The 20121-nt window shown below is 39.7% G+C and overlaps 1 protein-coding gene across 2 annotated transcripts in view; it reads right to left on the bottom strand.

Annotated features, from left to right (window-relative positions):
- The window catches only part of ANK3 (ankyrin 3), a gene marked incomplete at both ends in the record, with an annotated part of 204765 nt that overhangs the window by 143357 nt on the left and 41287 nt on the right, over positions 1-20121 (bottom strand). For both annotated transcript variants that reach the window (XM_082002335.1, XM_082002336.1), the window contains 3 exons: positions 1546-1644; positions 2007-2105; positions 2583-2684. In XM_082002335.1, the coding sequence (XP_081858461.1) occupies positions 1546-1644; positions 2007-2105; positions 2583-2684 (300 nt within the window). The remainder of the gene's footprint in view (positions 1-1545; positions 1645-2006; positions 2106-2582; positions 2685-20121) is intronic.

Raw genomic sequence — 20121 nt, 5'->3', positions numbered from 1 at the left:
CAGTGGAAATATTTCTGCTCTGTTTTACTTCCTAACAGTCAGGGAAGATTTTACTTAATACTACTTTTTGTTATTGTTGTTCTCTTTAAATTCAAATTACATGCTGCCTGGAACCAAATATTTCTACATCAAGCTAGTATAAAAGAATAAGAAAGGAGAACCGAGACACCTATTTTCTTTGTCCAGGTGAAGGAAGCATGAAATACAGATCACAAATAACTAACATTCTTGAAATAGATTCTATTAAACATTTTGTTCATATCATTTAAGAGAACAATAAAAACAAAGTTTATTTAAAATGTAAATTTTTTAATTTCCCTTTTTAACAAACATTTTCCATCATGCCCACATCTTTATAATACAGAAGAATGGCAATACTGGGCCAGATGAGAAGACCATCTCTTAATCTGACCCCTTCTCTGACTGCCTGACAGCCAGCCCTTGAGCATGGAGAACAGGAATGGGGCAGGCATGCAGGGACACCTCCTATGGAACAGCCACCTGGCTTTCAACAACCTGTGGTTTATGCATTTTTTGAGCCAGAGTTTTTCTGTTTCATTTTACTGACTTGCTCTTAACACCAGTACTGTTTTCCCTTATTTCAAATTTTCTGTAGTTGACCTAAATATTCAAAGGACTTGACCAAACTTACAAGCTCTGCATGTGCCTCCAGTACCCCCTTGTACAAGGAAAGGGGATGAGCTTGATTAAGCCTGAGACACTGAACTATGTGAAACAGGATCACTTTCATTTGAACAAGTTCTCTGCCATTCTCCTGTTCTATCAGTATCTCTTCTGACTCTGAAACAATTAGCAGCTCGTAGGACACTGGAGGGCAGATCTAAGGCCGAAGGTTACATGCTTCGCTGTGCTGCTGCCTGTTACACAACAACTTCCAGTATCCTGCAAACATCCTTGGATGTGCCTTTACTCTCTTCATCTCCAGGGGTGTGCATCTGTGTGGCTTCTGGACAATTTCAGAGATGTTATTTCTATGTTTCTCTGGTGATGAATGAGGCGGGGCAACTCAGAGTTAATCCCAACTGATGGCTGACATCTCATGTGGGAAAAGACCTGAACGCAACCTGGGATTTCACTGCACTGTCAGGCCTATGAGGGAGGACAAGACTTGGTATGTCCATGATGCCTCTTGGTACACTCTGACCACCTGGTGAGGGGTAGAGCAGAAGGGGGAGAGCTGGGAGCATGTAAAGTTTTAATTGTATGTTGGGTGGGAATGAACTCAGCACTACACTCACTAAAATGCCTACTTCAGTAATAAAATGGCAACTGTGTGTTTAAACTTTGTCCTTGCACCTGTTGTCGGTTACCTACCTGTGTGGAATAACCAAAAAAGAGGGTTTTTTTTAACATTAGCAGGATTACATTCATCTTACTGACTCTATCAAACCTTATTTTCAAGAACCAACATTAACACAATGAGATCTACCAAATATATTTACTAATATTATAGTCTATAAAGGGAAAACGATTTTAATGTCAGCAAAGTTTTTGATAGTACCAAACGGAGACATGTTACTTTACCTGAGACTGTGCGTTGACATTGGCCCGATTTGTAACCAACACTTTGACTACTTCTGCTTGTCCAGCGAGGGATGCTATGTGCAATGCTGTGTTTCCTTTCTGAAAAGAGTACAAAACCTGAGGTGAATACATGACAATACTGTCAAGAACATACTCCACTTTAAAATACAGTATTTCTTGCAACAAAATATTCTGACTGAATACTTCTAATGTGTAAGTTATTCTCAAAGACATGGACAGAAACCAAGACAGGAACCTACAATTTGTTCAGTAAATCTCATTCCTAGAAACCTCTGACATTTACTATAATCTAAAAAGTTTCTATTAAACAATTATTGAAATGACTCCACCAGTGGAAAATGGACAATTACTGCTGCAGTAATGACTGTAATCGGTTGGCTGACACCTTGTGCCCATACCACCAGTGTGAACAAGAGAACAATTAGATAGGCCTGACTGACCTTTGTTGCTGCATCCACACTGGCACCTCGCTGTATCAGTTCAGAGACAACTTCTACGTGCCCTTCTTTGGAGGCGAGATGGAGAGCATTCAACCCATTCTGATTGAAAAAAAAAAAAAAGAAGAAAAAAAAAAAGAAAAGCAATGGGAAAGATTGGCAAAGGTTTTCCAGCATAGCAAACATATCAGGAAACAAATTATTACATCCCAATGAGAGGGCTGCTTCCAAAAACTGCTCTTATGTAAACTTTACAAGAACTAGATTATAAGGGAAGAGTATGAATTAAGTCATGATATACTAGCTCTGGGGTCTCAAGTTCTGTGCTGTCCCATGGTCTGGTGTAACACAAATGGATTGAAAGATAATGTTAAATAGCACAACATTCTCCAAGTAGAAGTGAAATAGTGTCTTGGTAAGACTTAAAACCACAAAGTTTTAATTGAATAAAATACATAAATAAGGCTCATCGAAAAAACACATAAGTTATCATTGACATGAAGTGCTAATATAAAAAGATATTCAAGAAATAGTGAGAAAGGTATGTAGCCAGCAAATTTGATCAAAATATTCTTCAACCTGATTTGAAATGTTGATGTCCACTCCACTTTTTAAGTAGTCGAGAGCCTTTTCCAAGTTGCCAGCTCGAGCAGCTCTCAGGTAACTTGCATTTGTGTCAGACTACAAGAAAAAAAGGAGAAGTGCCATTAGAAATTACAGCACAGTATAAAAATATACTCCCTTGGCAAAGAAGTTACTAAGAAAACAACATATTGTACATACATTTAAATAGACATAAAAGAAACCAAACTGCCTTATCAAATATGGGTGAAATCTGCCCTCCTTGCTTATGCAAACTCCCTCTGGTGTAAATAGACTGTCTGGGTGACTAGTCACTACAAGATTTGACTTCATATTGGAACGTGAATTATGCAGCACTGTCTAACATGCAAGGCTAGTCGCCAGGGACACATCTGGTACCCAGCATGGAAGACAAACATGATGAGGCTCAGGATAGGACTCCATGGAAACCACTCTGCTCTTTCCAACAGTGCCACACCACCTTTAATGTCCAAGCTGAACAGGCCAGGCCAGTACTGTGAGATCTCACATGACAAATTTAAAAAAAGATCTCAATGTTGAAGGACTTGACTACCTGAATGAAAAAACATGGTTCTACAAATTAAGGCATTTTAAAATTTAATGTCTGATTACATTTGGTGTTATTTTCTCCATTCTCCCTCATTTTATGGCATATTTTATCTACAACATCTGTCCACATTCAGTGAAATACCCAGAAATCCCTAGGTACAGTGCCATTATTTAAACTGCATTTTACTTTTTTCCCAGATCTTGCTTTAAAGATAGCTGTGCAAATTTGCTTTATGATGACTTCAGCTGAATGGAAGGATGGCAGAAAGGATGGTTAAGTCATGAAAGAATCACTGAAAATAATTCCCGTCCCCAGGGGGTTTTAACAACAAGTTATGCAAATATCCACCAAGGACAGTTTAGATAATGCTGATCCTGCCTTGGAGCAAGTGGAATGAACTGGGTTAGCTTTCGAGAGGGACAAATAGTATAATCTTTGATTTTATCTGTGCCATAGCTTTCCCTGGCATCTTGGACAGTCAACACATTTTTTTGTGCCCTCTTCTCCATTGGTATAACAGGAACTGTCTTGGTTTTTTCTCCTCTATCATTTCATCACAGGCTTACATCACTATAACTTTAAGTGCTTTATGATCCTTTAAAGTTCTAAAAGAGTGCAACAGTTACCGTTAGAGAAAAAATTGAAGGCAGTAACTGCTGAGAGAAATACAAAACACCCTGACACCAAAGCTCAGTTACTTATCCAAAGCTCAAACTATATATATTTTTTCGCCCTCCTTTCCCATTTTCTGGATTTGCTGTAGACTTTTCTCTTCTCCTCTCAATGCAGCCGTTTCAAACTGGATGTTCTGTTCAAGCACTGCTTCAAGCCCACCTGAAGTCACCTTCATGTGCAGGATGAAGCAATCTTGGGCATAATAACAGCAAAACGGTAAGTGGGTATGAAGTCTGCTTTCTTCTTTGTACCAGTACAAGCTACAAGACTATTTTACTAGTACTTTCAATACAAGAAGTTCTCTCTTCCGAGGAGAGAGCCGTTACTTACAGACTCTTCATTTTCTCCCAAGTTTTGCCCACATGGCATTACACTTTGCAACGGTACATTGCTAGCTTACAACCTTCCCTGCTCTTAATCATTATTTTCCAAGCATGCCACGCTCATCATTACAAATCTACTTCTGTGATGCACTTCCAACAAAACAGCCCCCAAATACCGATGTTTAATTAGGCTTTATCAAAAACAAGGTGCTGCTACAAACTACGTGGTCTGAACTGTAAAGACTATGAGGAAGAAGAGCTGCCTTGAGAGGTGCAGTAAAACCCTTTCATTTGGAAGATCATCTGAACCTGTGCGATGCAGATTATTACAGGAGACAGGTCATATTCTCAGCGCTTAGCAACAGCAGCCACCAGGGTAAAAAACAGGTCAGCATTTTATCAGCATTACTAAAGGTATGAGGGAGGACTTAATAGACCGGGAGTCTTTTTTGTCACAGTGTAATGGCATGTCTGTTTGGCACAGTCAGCAGGTGGATGATAACTAACATCAGCTGTTTACAGCTGCTGCTGGGTGGGGAAGGGCTGCACCAGGGAAGCTTGCTGTGGAAAATCACTTCCCGCCAGCCCCATTAATGCACACCAGACAAGAAATGCTGCTCATACTCAGAAACATTTTAACATTTCTATTTGCTCAAACAAAATGGAGGCGAGGGAGAAGGCAGAAGGAGTGATAACTAGATGATATTCACATTAATAGCCAATTACCATTTTACTGTAGAGAGCAAGCAACGTCTTTTAAGGACTTCTCTTGGAACCACTTGCTCACTAACAGGAGGACGGACAAAGGTTAGGTCACATTTCCAGCCTGGGGATCTATAAAAATGTTTCCAATCAAGCTAGCTCAGCTGCTTCTCAGTGATGCACAAATCTATTCCTGAAATCCCTCAAGCAAACAGCACGCCCTCCTTTGCCAGTCACCACTCAAAACTCATACCTTTTGCTCCAACTGTCCACAAACACCACTGACAGCAGCCGCCAGGTTGCCACCCGAGCGGCATGGCACAGCACCATGCTCACCCATCAGCTGGGGCTCTCGCTGCTCAGACAGGGACAGGCTCCCAGCATGAGCGGCACCGTACAGAAAAAGCAGCGCTGACATGCGCAGGCACTACGACGACAACTAGGAAGCACCCAGAGAAGCTGACATTTTAATGGCATGCCGGGATAACAAACTCTCCCCCACTTCAGCAGATCTGAGTTGACACTTCCACTTTCCACCTTACCTTCATGTTTCCAGTTACATGAACACGTTGCGAGCTGGTAGTGTGTGAAACTGCGTGAGCTGCCTTAGCAGCCAGGCTGTAACACATCCCTATGCACTGAGAAAGGGGAAAACCTTTTTTTCCGACCTTGCCTAAAGCCCTCAAGCCCTCAGACTGGGTTAACTCGCCTCAGGTTGGTTAACTCACCCTTTCTGGGCCATCATGCACAGAAATTTTGAGATTTGCACAGAGGGATAACAGACTGAGGTTGTACAACTGTGCAAAAAGTTCAACAAGGCTTCTGGGATTGTCTCCATCCATTACAGTCTCTGCCATAAGCAGAAACAAACAATAACATTAGAGAGAAAGGAGAGCCAGTATCTTTGGAAACCAAAAGCAGCTGCAGCCTCTCTGAAAGTAGCACTGCCAGTTCCACTTTACCTATAACTAAGGCATTACTTTAGACCTGCTCAGATAGAGAATAGTCTTACAAGCTTTTCCTACCTTGCAAAATGCCTTGAATACCCTTGTTTTTATGGCATTCCACATCCAAAATCCAGAAGAACCAATGAATGCTATTTTTAAAAGCTAAGCATAGGGGTCAGTAAAAATTGATCAAAAACATCAAACTAAAACCTTCACATTTCTGAATCCAAAACTTTCTCAACTTTACATTTCTATAAGCCTAATTTTTTTTTCTTTTTTTTTTTAAATAAAAAGAGAGTAGAAAAATATCATTTCCAATTGGCACTGTTTTTTTAAAACAAAGCCTCTTGGGAGTCCCTCATAGAGCCTGGTAATCGACTGCACAGACAGAAGCAGCATCAGAGCCTAGGCTCAAATCACTGAAGGATTTAAAAGATCAAACAAATGTAACAATAATGTTAATAATTATTTATCTGGATTGCCATCATGCCTGGAAACCTACATCAAAGACTTATCAAGGACCTGTTATATCAAATGCACTAAAAAAATACAGTAGGGGAAAAAAAGGATTTTTAGATTACCAACCATCGCTCAGGACACCCGCGCAGGTAAGCGCTCCCTCTGTGGGTAACTATTCTTGACATACCCGCTTCCACCGCCCGCACAAGCTGGCGTCCGAAAGACAAACCCCACACAGACAGCATGTCTACAGGACATTCCATTAACAGACCTAGTAAAAATTTTCTCCAATACTAATTACTTAAACATCAATATTCCTGAGAGAGGCATTCTGTATGCTAGCAATCTATTCAGATCCCTTTGTTTCTTTTAATCAATCCCAACATGAAATGAAGATGAAAACTGGCTTTTGATTTTCCACTGTCTTGACAAATATCAAGAGACAGGCATAGGACATACATCAAAGTACCCTGAATCTTAGATGTACTTACAGTCAGACACAAAGATTGCAGCCGTTCCTGTGAGTTCGCACAGGATTCCTGTTGTCAGGCTGTCCTCCCAAAGCCCTTCCCTGCTACCCCTTGTGCTCCCTGGGCATGTTACCTTTTCAATCTCTATATCCAGCCTCAAATAAAAAGCCAAGATTCTTACAAGTGTTTTAATTCTTGGAGAGACAGACCTCAGATCCTGTGCACAGCATTAAATATTGCCTGAGTAGCCGTTCCAGAACTAAACAAACAGATTTATGAAAGTACCAGTACTGATGCATGCATAGTATCAAGCTTTTTCTTCAAAGATGGCATGACTTCGCCCCTCTCCCCCACACTTTCTTGGAAGAAAAAGGGACTATTTCTAGTTTTAAGAAATGTGTAAATGCAGATTGGCTAATGAATACAGTTTTTATGCAATGTATATTTCTTTTAAATTTGTGTATTTTCCTTTAATGTACTAGCTATAAAAATCCAATTCTCTGATGTACAACAGGCTGATGAGCTTGCAGACTGCAGGCTGCTTGCAGCCCACAACAGGTTTTCCAGCCTGGAGCTCATTTCGACAGCCTTCATCCCAGAGACATCTCTGGAAAGGGCTGAGCCTGAACAGGCTGTGCTGGTGGCAGCAGTACTCTCTTTCCCAACCCTTCTTTATCCTAAAGGTCCTCTAGTCCTTCCACATGATGGATGGCAGAGCCTATGACAGGCAGGGGTGAGACCTGAGAACCATTTCCCCATTTTGAGGAGAAGCTACAAAAGTTAAAAACATTTCTGTTACAGAAAGACTAAGTCACTTGGATATTATCTTAAGCCTCCATTTTAAAACAGAAGATGCTGATGCTGACTCATGCTAGGAAATACATATTCATTATCTTTTTCTCCAAGTGCTCCCAGTGAAGTAAGAGGCTATTTAGCATAAGTAAAGACAAAAACTATTAGGGAATTTGCACTGTCAGCCCAGGGTCTAACCTGGATTTTCCATGGGACTAGAGAGGTTCCTCTCACAAAACATGAAGTATGTATTATTTAGTGAACCCTCAAAAGTGCAAAGCCATTATTTGCAACATGCAGAGGCCCCCTCCCATACTGATGGTATTTTTATTATGCTCACCTCTCTTTCCTTTGTGTTCTGCTTACAGTGGCTTCTTTTTCAGATTAAAAATCCAGTCCTTTTTTTACATTGGGAGCAGGGTTTTGTTTTTCACTCCATCTTTAACAGTAGCTGTTTGTGTAGGGAAACCCCCAGCAGGTTCCCATTGTGCAGGAGCAGGATGCATTCTGGCTTGAGTCCCAACAAAAAGATGCTAACCATGCCTAACATTTGTTGTGGGGGGTGCCAATGACCTCATTTTAAGGGATGAACTTGTGTTACTTCCATTTGGAAATGTGCTCAACAAAACTAGTCTTGCAGCAGCATGAGATGACCTGAGGAAACAGATGATAACATTTTTGCTTATTTTGATAAGAGGGGGGCTTACTACAACTGATGGCATCTTTTTTTTGCAGTTAAGGCTCAGGTCTGATGGGCACTAAGCACTACACTGGAAATTGGAGGTCCTTGGCATTTTTTAGATTTTGCTCCTCTCAATTTAGAGTTTCCCTCCAAGCAAGTATGTTTCACTCACTTGATAAGGGATGAAATTTTACTTCAAATAAACTATACCGGCCACTTAACAGCATTGCCTGAACCACGTGAAATAAACCCGCCATATTCATTTTCCTGGAGAGACTTCCTCCATCCTGTAAGTGGCTATATTCTCTGTATTTCCCTACTATCTCATAACTGAATCTGTATTAGAAATTTTCACTTGTACCTTCTTTATTAAAAAGATAAGATGATCTTTGTGCAAACAACTATGGCTGTACGCATGCTTTAAATACCATACTACCATACGTGTTTTTCTTCTGATAAGAATGTGACAGCCTCAGGCCAACTGCTATCTGCAGTTCTGCTGTTAATTATCCTTCAGAGAGATGCTTTGGGGATCACAGCCCTAAACACAGCCACAGGGCAACAGGAGAAGCTCCATTCCTACTGTCCAACAATTCAAAAGAAACATCTTTCAGCTAGGGAAGGCCAACTATTGTGAATACGATAGCAGAATGAGAAATTATTTAATTATTGGTTGAAAAACAAACACATCCTTCTAATTGTTTGCCCTATCATGTAACTTGTCAGCTTTGATCATATTATTGTATTGTGCATGATAAAGTAGACAAAAAATATTATACTATTTGAAATGTTCCCATAGCTGGCCCTATTCCAACTATGTAACTACGGTATGTTTTCCACAAGTTCAAAATGACACTGGTTTCGGGCTGCATGAAACCCCTCCTCTTGGTCACACCAGTGGAGACTAAAACACATAATACTTCTGCAAAAATTGCATGTGAATCTATAATCATCTGTATGTGCAACAACTGAGACTCTATCCCTGTACAGTAGTCAATCGTAACATGCTTGTAGAGAAAATATTTCCTGAAAATCACACATTTAAGCAGTTCAAAACAGAGTGGAAAACACATTTTAGATTCAGCTCTTTTCTAGAAATCTTTGACCAAACCAGGAAAACATCCAAGCAAACAAATAAGCCTCTTTCCTTGCTAGACCACAAGACAAAGCCTCTGGCATGCAGGTTTAATGCATACCATCTTCAAGAGCACTTGCACCACTGCAAGTCTGTCTTAGCAAAATGCTGAATCTGTGCTCACTGTTACCACTGAAAATGAACCATCTGTATTGGAGTGGAAGATGGTTGAAAAAGACCCAGAGCCTGAGATGTTAAGGCTGGTACATACAAGAACATTTCACAGCTTCCAGTACAATAGGTGTTCATCACTGCCTTTAACAGCATCAAGAAGTCTAGAGCGAGTTGTTTGCTTGCCACATCATATTCTGTGAAGCTATGATGCAGCCTTCCTACCGCGTAAGTTGTTTAGACTTCGTGCATGCAGTCTTCTTCAGCAAACTATAAATCTAGTCAATCCTGTGACTTGCGATGCAGCTAATCTGGCCCTGGGTGTCTTTAAATGCCTGAATGACTGCTTCCTAAGAAAGCTCAAAGATAGAGATGAAAAGTAGCTGTTATTCTTTTGATTTTCTACAAAGAGCAAAGGGGGTTGTGATTTCCAAGGCATAAGACACATACACAGCTAGATGGGAAACCCTTGCCTAACATCTACATGTAATATGTATAACATGCTGAACATAACATCCACACTGGAAAAGCCCCTAAAGTTGTCATGTCCATATTATTTACATGTCACCACAGATACTCAAAAAATATAGAATTATTTAACTGCAATTCTAACAAAATTACCATCTGACAACCCAACAGAAGACACCTGAACTGACATCAAACCCATTCCATAGAGACAATGTTCAGACAGGAGGTGAGGGTCTACATAACTTCCAACTTCTTTGCCAGTTTGCACAAATGAGGTTTTGAGATTTTGAAACACAAGTTTGATGTGTCAGCTTCACCTAATGAATTTATGAAAACAATTACTCATATGAATGTGTTAAATTAGCAACATCAAAAGCAAGATCCTAATTTAACAGGACTACAAAAATCAATGTATGTCTGCACAACTCACAATCTTTCTAAGTATGCATGAAGAACAGATCACAAGAATTATTGTCTTTTAACAGGAAAATAAGACTCCTTTAATACTGACTTTTCAGCTACCAGACTGCCCTGTGTAAGAAGACAAACTTGAATGACGAGATAAATTGGGACACACACTGTTCAAGATCCCCAAACCAGTAAAATCACTGGTTTCACCAGTGAACCCCTGTACTCCATTAGAAGTGCGCAGTCAGGCAAAGAACCAGGCCCTTTGTGACCAGCTCACATGTGTAGTCTATGAAAAGGATCTGATACAGCTGAGGGCAAGATTTGAGCATCTAAAATTCAAGATTCATTCTCCAGGCTGACAGCCTCAACTTCTAGAAGTTTATTTCAAACTCTGTGAAGAAACTCCTGAGTCTGTAATGACTCATCTCTCGCTCTCTGAAGTTCTCCTATCATACACTTACTAGTGAAAAATAAATCACTGGCTTTCATAACTGCTACCACAGTCACAAAGAGCTCGAGAAGGGCTGGATGTGCTTCAAGGGTTTCTTCTTATGTTTATGTTCACCTGAAGATAATAACTCTCTCATATGTCAAGCTAGATGAGATGCCATTGATCTCCTCCCTGCTATTTTTCTCTCAGAAACTGACTACTCAATGAGCATGGAGATAATTTCAGCCCATCTCAGGCTCAAATTTAAAGCCATTCCTATGCCAAAGTCACATTCTTCAGATCATTGCATGAATTATGTCAGTCGGTCCACCTCCTGTCCTCTGTGTGCAACTGACTTCAGAATCAGGATCCAGAAAGGAGAAGAAAAAAATTCAGCAATCCTCTTCAAAACATTGTTAAAAGCATATTTATTTGTCTATAATTTCAGATGGGGAAAAAAATTAGTATAAACCTATATCAGATAATATTGCTGATTTTAGGGGGAGAGAGATTTTATTCACTCAAAATGAGCTTACAGCTTATGCAATATTTTCTTCAATCCAATGTAGTGAAGTGGAAGTTACTGGTAATAAAGTAGAGCAAACTGCATGTCAGTGGAAGCATAACACACATAAATGTTCCCTAAAAATACTGTAGTTAACATGCTACAGGAACTGTAGACAAGCTACATAACCTCTTCTGTAGCTAGAGAACCTATTAAGAGCTTTCAGTACAGCGAAGTCAGAAGTTCCCTGTTCTTTTTCTGCCTTTCCACTTTATGCCTGCCTTTGAATGCATCTCTCATTCAAAGTCAAAATAATTCTACCATGGAAGTTTGAACACCATTAAATTTAAAGATTGTTTGAGGTAAACCAGTCAAGCAATTTCAAAGGTGGCAAAAATACACACAGAAACACAACAATTTATACTGCAAGTATTGCAAATCCCACACGTAATTAAAGATTACACTTTTGTAGGCTTAAGAGGCATTTAAATGCCTAGTTTTAAAGCTATCTACTAGAGTTTTAATTTTTTTTGACACATTTTTCAGGATTCTTACAGGGATTATAAACCTTTATCAGTTTATAAATGCCGAAGTATAGGTTTCCTAGCAGAGATTATGACCTCTGTCAGAAGCAAAGAACCTCTTCCAGCTCACATACCTGAATACTTTGTTGAAGAGAGTCTCAGCTGGAAAAGACCAAGTACCTCACGTGGCAGATACGGAATCCGAAGCGCCAATGGAAATTATCTAAAAAGCGTCCAGGTACTAAGAAGACTCCATTTGCAACACAGACATAAACCTGGCAAACAGTCATTTCTGCAGGGCCGGTTAGAGGTATCACATGAGCTTTGTCATAGCAGTTTACCTTAGGAGAGTAGGAGAGCTTGTGACATTTACAGAACCACCTGTCCTGACACCTCTTTGCAGAAATGCTGTGAAATACATATGCGTTGGTAGAACGAGAAAGAATTGATGTAACCAATAAACGAAAAGATTCAAACATCTCCCTAGAGCCAGAGACTAGCTGAGGTAGTTTTGGGTTGTTCAGGAGGAGAAAAACATAGCACTTCCCAAACTCATGAGGGCAATTGCACCCAGAAAAATTAAGAGTCCTCAGATGCGGGAGCTGAGCAACCTGCCATGAGACAATTTTAAGTGTGATCCAGAGATGTATGAGACCTACTGGAGAATACCATCAGTGAATACTCTGGGTTGTTTTAGCTTTGTCATTTTCTTCTACAGGAGCTCAATCTCCCTGCTGGCCATAACCTGCTGTATCTTGTTTTGCATTTCATTCTACTGTCATGGATATGACCCAGTAACTCCAGATCCATTCTGTAATTCACTGCATTACTATAAACCACAACAGCAAGGCCGAACAAACCACAGCAGTTGTTACACACACTACTGTTTGTTACTGTTAGAAATACTGAGGAAAACTTGTCATCCTTCTCCCGGACCTGATGCCGTATGACATGGGCAACAGCACTGTGTGGCTTGCACAGAGCAGTGGGGCTGGACACAGGAGAGCCACCAGCCTCCACATGTCCCAGCACTCCCTTGTCTCGCCCTCCTCTGAGATTAAGCACTGACATTCACAGTTACAGATTTGTGAAATGGCGTGGAAAGTTCTGTGATAGCATTTGTTGGGGCTATCTAGATGAAATGTGTACACATGGTGTACATGTACCATGGTGTATGCAGCAGATATAAATTAGTTCACAAAGTTCCTCCACTCCACATATTCCAGGTTTGAGGATTTGCTTGGATTCCAGTGTGAACATTGCTTTTCCCAGCCTGAGAACCAAAATCTGTGAGCAAAAACTACAAATCAGAGCCCTACCATTGTTATCAGGGGTTTTAAACTAGACTCAAGTACTGACTTCAAATACAAAATTCTGTTCTGAAACAGGAGTCGTCGTCTAAACCACCACGGAGGCAAGGCTAGGATCAGGATTTACAGGTACAAACAGGACAAAAACACTAAGTAACGGTGAGAACAGTCTTAGCAGTATGGGGTCTTTGAGATGAACAGAGGTTGAAAGAAAACACGGAGCTCAGTTTTATTCTTAAAGTGAGAAATTACAAAATATAAAGATAAAACACTGTAGACTAGATGGTGCCATTTTTGCACAATCACCGCACAGATACAGAACTGAACTAATATTTTTCTGGCTTTCAAAGCCACGGTGCACTAGAGAGTTTGAATTCTGTAGAAGAACCCTGATGATCTGAAACATCACAGGAGGGACTTCTAGTTTTTTGACAAAAATAACAACAGAGCTATTTAAACATTTTACTTCATCTTAACCAGACTTCATAGTTTATTTTCATCTGAAAACTACCACTGTTTCCTAGCATCAGAATAAAGTATGTTTGGAAAATACATCATTGTTTAATCAAAGAAAATGATATTCCACTAATGAATTAACACTTTTCATACTGGGATAAAAGACTTTTTTAATAACACAGATTTAGAATTAGTTTTTAGTTTAACCATTAAAGTGAAGATCAGTTATATGCTTACAGAAGGAAGCTATAGCCAACAATACTGCCTACCAGCCCTATACAGTAATCTCCCCTAGCATTTAATGAATAAGCCATTACTATATAATGTCAATTAAAGTATCACTTCTGAATAGCAAATCTACAGAACAAACATGCAGTGAACTAAAGCTTGTTTCTCCCTTATACCTAAAACACATATGACAACCTATAGGAGAGAGATATGTATGGAATGAGAATCAGAATTTACCATAAAAAACAACAGCAAGAAAAAACTTACAAAACAAATATATTCTGTACCCCATCTCCATCACTCAACTCCATTTCAAATAGCTACAACACCTTCAACAAACCATGTATATACTAACAGAAAGACCAGCTTCTATGCAACTTCTAAGAAAACCCTGTAAAGCAAGAGTAAATACCATTCCGTTGCAACACAGAGAGGCAGAACGTACTGCAGACCAGCACATTGCCAACGCCATGGCTCGACAGCGGCGAGATTTTCAGTTTGCCCTGCTCTGCAAACTGTTGCACACAGAAACTAGTGGGACTGCATCAAGTTCTGTACTACTGGGGCTCATATAAAGCATCAGCAAAGATGTTTATCACTCTAAAGATAGATATTATTATGCTACAAAAAAACAGGGGAGTATAAATAATATTATCAGGACTGGGGGAAAAAAAAGCAGCTTAATCAAGTACCATAAAACATTTAAATCTAACAAAAATTTCTGCTACAAGAAATTGCTCCACAAAGAAAATCCCCCCAATAAATGTTTTCATAGTTTTGAAATTACTGGTGGAAATGAATTTACAAACAAGAATAGCATCACCAGAAAACAACCAGAGTTTCAAAGACAGTTTTTACAGGGAACACCACCACAGTCCTGTGTTGACAGCAAGTAAACAACAACATACCTGTTTAAGAGAACTCACTGCAGTATTTTTCATTGCACAAACCTATTGCTGACACAGAAATTAGATAGTAAACTGGTGGGTGCTAACATCTGTAATATCTCTAATTAAAAAAACAACCCAAAAAAACCCCTGCCATTAATTGGTGCTTCCAAAGCTTGGCACTCATCAATATTAATACCACAATACCACACCTTCCTGGGAACCTGGTATTTTAGTTCTGTAATAAAGTAGCCTGGTGAACAATTGTTTTAACTTTGTGGTTTTTAACTGATGTGAGTAACTCAAGCTATGAAGAACCTCAGAGCCTGGTTCACAGAGTACAGGGATGTCATTTCACAGCAGCTTGAGGAATTTTTATATCACACAGGGAGCACCTTGGAGGTCACTGGGACTACCCTTGAGAGTAAGAGGGAGACGGGTGCCTCCTTACTAGTAGCATAGTAGCAGCAGGCTCCTTTTGAAGTTTAATTGACCTATGGATTGTCAGTAGAAGAGGTCTGTTATTTGATAACTACACCTTAAAAGCATAGCTTTCAGTTAACTTCTTTTAGAATATGCAAGTTTTGCTAAAACATTTCAGTGAACAAAATCGCTATGTATATCTAGGTTACTTAAGGCCCTGATCACAGAACAAAACATTACAAAGTGTTTCTGCAATTTTAATCAGCGTCTTCTACAGTGTCCTGAACAGAATGTAGCCGTTGGTAAGGAGAGAGAGAACAAATAATTTCCATGTACCATTTGATTGTTGCCTCAGCCCATACCGTAATCCAACCGTCAGAACACAAAATACACCAAACAAACTGAAACGTACCTGTTCCTACATCCAGTTTTGTCTCATACAATCAAAGACTTAAAACACTAATACAAGAAACTTGATATGCAGACTTCACTTATTTCAGAATCCACAAATGCTTACTTGTTCTGGAAAGCATTCTCCCTCTTCCACTGCCATTTTCTGTGGCCAGTTATGAAACCTGCTGACTCAATTAGTTAACACTTTGGACACTGCTCCATTGCTAAAAATAGCTGCCTCAGGAAGTGGGTTTCTTTCCCCCCCCCCCCCCTTAAAAACAACTAAGCACAGTCACTTGTTAGACTTCCCTTGGCTATTTAAATGGCAAAGGACAAGGGATTGTAAGACTACTAAGTTAGTAACAGAGCGTGTCCCAGGATTCCTGGCTCACTTACCATATTTGCTGCTTCCAATCATTCCCTGTGTATGTAATCATGATCTGTGGAATACCCAAAATAGCTGCAGCATCAGCTGATCAGAAAACCACCGCTGCTTGGAATCACTCATGAAACAAGCTTTTGTCATTCTGCTTATCAGCTCTTTCTAATGCAGACTACTTTGAACTATTTCTAAAGGCAACAATAACATCATTTTACACTCTGTGTGTTTTGAATACCACATATGCCTGCCTCCTACTCCATGGTAATTTTATATTTATTCAGATTTTCTGATGACTAATTATGATAGATTTGTGTCGTTGGTTCTAGAGGCTATTTTCCTGAATTAAAAGGCTGCTCTCTATATACTTCAAGTTCCTAAACTAGAGAGATTAAAAGCAGTACCAAGAGCAAAATCATTTTGCTTCAGAGAGAAAACCAGAACGAGGTTCATGATTTCAGTAAAGCAAATCTCTTCCTTTTCAATGCAAGCTATTGCCAGCAGCAGGAATTTTCTGCATACTTCCCTACAGTTACTTACATTAGGAGTGGCTTTAAAGAATGTCCACCGTCTGAGAAAGGGAATATTGAAATCTCTTCAGTTCACCACAAGAACATGCACAGCATGCACTGCACTTGCCTGTTACACATCTCACCTCACACACGTGAGCTGCACATGGATATTCATGGTACAAAAGAACAACAAAGGGCAAGAAGAGGGGAAAAAAAATAAACAAGGCCTAGTATTTTTGTCAGACAAGGTATGCCCAATGTCTCATTTGTCTATGAAAGGAAATAACCTATATGTAAAATACTATAAGGATAATCTCAAATTTCAAAAAACATTTCTCCATGTTTGCATCGACTAGAGCCCAGCCATCAGGTAGTAGTTCTGTGCTCTTGGGTTGTAATGCAGAACTTGTTGCTAGTTATCCATGTAAAATCTTTCATAAGGTGCAAAATTTGAAGCCCCAATGTATCACTAAATAAATATTGTAGGTCACACACTCAGGTGATCTGGCTTGAAATGACTTCATTAATGTCTCTGACAATGCACTCTAACAGCTGCTCTCTGCTTCTGCACATTTTTGCTTATGGCATTATAGTACCTATGACTAAGACCTTCTTCTGCCACTGACTAAATACAGAGAAGCTAAGAGCTGTCTACAGGGGTGAAGGAGCCTTCTATCTCGATTTAAATACAAGACAATGACCAAGTTAGTCTGAATTATTTACCTCACCGATATATCTGTGAAGATCTCCCTGCAGCAGAGATTTCAATCATGTACATCACAGTTACCTCGGCAATGTCATTACTGCAAGCTGTAACAACAACACATAGTATCCTGAAATACTCGGTTTTTAAAGCTGAATTTTGATCATTACAATTCATTTTGAGAACTATCATTTCAAAACAATAAAGGAAACATGCCAGTTCTAGAAACCCAAGAGCACAAGGTTACTATCCAGTGACGAATTTTTGTTTCTAACTGAAGAGGCCCTGAATAAGAACGAGTGCCTAAATATCCTTCTTCTGCCTTTGAAAAGGTGCTTGAGAACAAGCAGAAAAGAAATATGATGATTTAATAGGATTCAAGGGAATCACATGAAATTTAAAACTTGCAGAACAGTTCTTTCCGTACATAAAAGGATTAAATGGTGCAGTTTTATAGAAACTCACAAGATCCTCTCCAGAAGGCTAAGCCCATTGTGGGGTGGTGTCCCCATGCCACCGAGTGCCACTGAACTGCAACCTCCTGCCGGGGGGTAGTGACTGGTGACACAGAACTGGCAATACCACAGCTCTCCTGAAGCTGAACTACTGCTTGTTTTGAAAGGAGGAACAAAGCTTTGAGAGGAAAGGATTCAACACATATCTAGTCTAAATCTACCCACTTTTAGTTTAAAAGAGGGGAGATTTCAACTAGATATAAGGAAGAACTTTTTTACAATGAGGGTAGTGAAGCACTGGCACAGGTTGCCCAGAGCGGTGGTAGATGCCTCGTCCCTGGAAACTTTCAAGGTCAGCCTAGACACGGCTCTGAAAAACCCGATCTAGTTGGAGATGTCCCTGCTCACTGCAGGGGGGTTGGACTAGGTGACCTTTAAAGGTCCCTTCCAACCCAAACTATTCTATGATTCTGTAACATAGTCTCTGCTTGTGTCTGTTTTACCGGTGGGCTGTGCCGCACGTTCCCTAGGCAGCCCAGGTCCCATAGACCATCCCAGCATGGCCGTCTGGACGACAGCCTGCTCCCTCCAGGAGTTCCTCTTGAGACCGCTCTCCCCTACCCATCACCTGCTCATTTATTCTGCCAGAGCTACTTTGCTTTTCCAGTTGCTGGCTCTTGGCCTATTGAGTCTGATGAGACTGGTGGATGATTGACCCAGACTGTTGCCTATTAACGTCCACAAAATTGTCCTGGTTTAGGTTGTGACATTCCCACAAGAGAAGTTGCCCAATTCTATCTCCATTCATTTTAAAAGACCAATAATCGGAATTACAAAAGAAAAGCACAAAGAAAAATTAAAAGCTGCCAGCATCAAAAAATCATCTCAGCACATTCACATCCATCAATTCAGCTCTGATTACTGAAAGTTCACATCATAAATCATAGTGACACTGTATTTTTTTTATCTTGTGGATCAGTTTTACAGCATCCAGGATTTCTCATATGCATGCTATTACCAAAGGGTAATAAAGGAATGGCTCAATACTAATGGCAAAATCAACTTGTTATAGACTTTGGGTAAAATTTTTAGGATCCTTTTGTTACTTTGCATCCTGAATTACATGAACTGCAAATTCCTATAGTCATTCTCAGCTTGGGAAAGAGAAAGGGTCCTGGATACAATCACATAATAAGTAGATATGCAAGGAAAAAAAAAAAATCTCAACAATCAATCTCCTCCTTCCTTTGAAAAAGGAAAAAAAAGACCTAACAACAAAACACTTTACAATCTCATTAGAATGGCAGATTTGGTACAGATGGAGGATTCTTTTAAGCAGAATAGTGGAAATGTCCTTTTACATTATCACTACTCTGCTCCCCAACCAGATGGAGTGCTTATGATTACTGGCTTGGAAGCAACTTGCAAACAAAGCAACACATGTCAGAATTCAGTAGAAAGAAAAACGTGGTTTGACATGAGAAACAAACAATATAAATATCTTCCCAAGAATGGAAAAGACAAGCTGAAACAGTTTAAACCATAATCTGAAGTTACTGATCCAGATTTTGCAAGAAGAAATAGAGAAAAGCTTTTCTGAGACTGCAGTGGATGACATTTCAGACAGTTCAGAAAGTTGAAGAGTCAGCTGAAGCCCACCAGAGCAGGAGATTTATAGCTCTGTGGTATTTCAGGCACTCTTTTCAGAGAGCAAATGGTTGACAAATAGCATCAGTACAGATGTGTGCTTATGCAACTACACCTATGAGGGGTCCTCAGTTTTAGAAACTTCTTATACCACAGAAACCAGCGATAGTATCCGAGATATTTAATATGATTATCTAAAATTCTGCTCTAATCATTAAAATAATAGCTAATGCATGCCCCAAATGAGACTTTAAAACAGCAGTGCAAACGCAGACATTGCGAAGGCTACATACAGCAACCAGATGTGCACGAGACAGTTCCCTGGGACCCAGAGGCCGCAGGTTCATGTGAAGCCAGGAAAGATGCATATTGCGTACAGCAAAAGAGGCATAGTGAAGCTCATAAAACACAGAATACCCCTTCTTTCCATCTAAGACACCCCATCACAAACACATTACACTCCTAACCTCTGTGGATAGCTAGGAGGCTTTAACAAAGCTACTACCAAGAGAAAATGCACGTTTACTCATTTATCCTTTAACTGCTAAAATTGTGGACATTGAGAATATACAGACACAGGAAAAAAATCCTTTCCCAGTTATAAAATACCAAGATGATCAGCATCACTTGTGTATGATTTTTTTTTTTTAATCTACTACTCAACCACCATCCGTATTATATGTTTGCTATACAAAGTAATATTTTATTGCTATACAAAATAATAATTCAAATGCTGCCAGCTCAGATCATCTGCTAAAATATCCACAGAATCTGTAGTCAGAAGCATACGTTCTCTTTCAACGAGACAAAAAAAATTAAATATATCTAATACAATAAGGACAGGAAACCAATCCTCCAAACATTAATTAAGTTGCGGCCACACAGCAAGACAAAAATACACACACTTTTTTCCCCCAGAAAACCTGCTTTATGCTCCT

This window comes from Phaethon aethereus, assembly GCF_964289735.1.
Source record: "Phaethon aethereus genome assembly, chromosome: 7".
NCBI classification, from domain to species: Eukaryota; Metazoa; Chordata; class Aves; order Phaethontiformes; family Phaethontidae; genus Phaethon; species Phaethon aethereus.
This window is presented reverse-complemented; position numbering and strand designations above follow the sequence as displayed.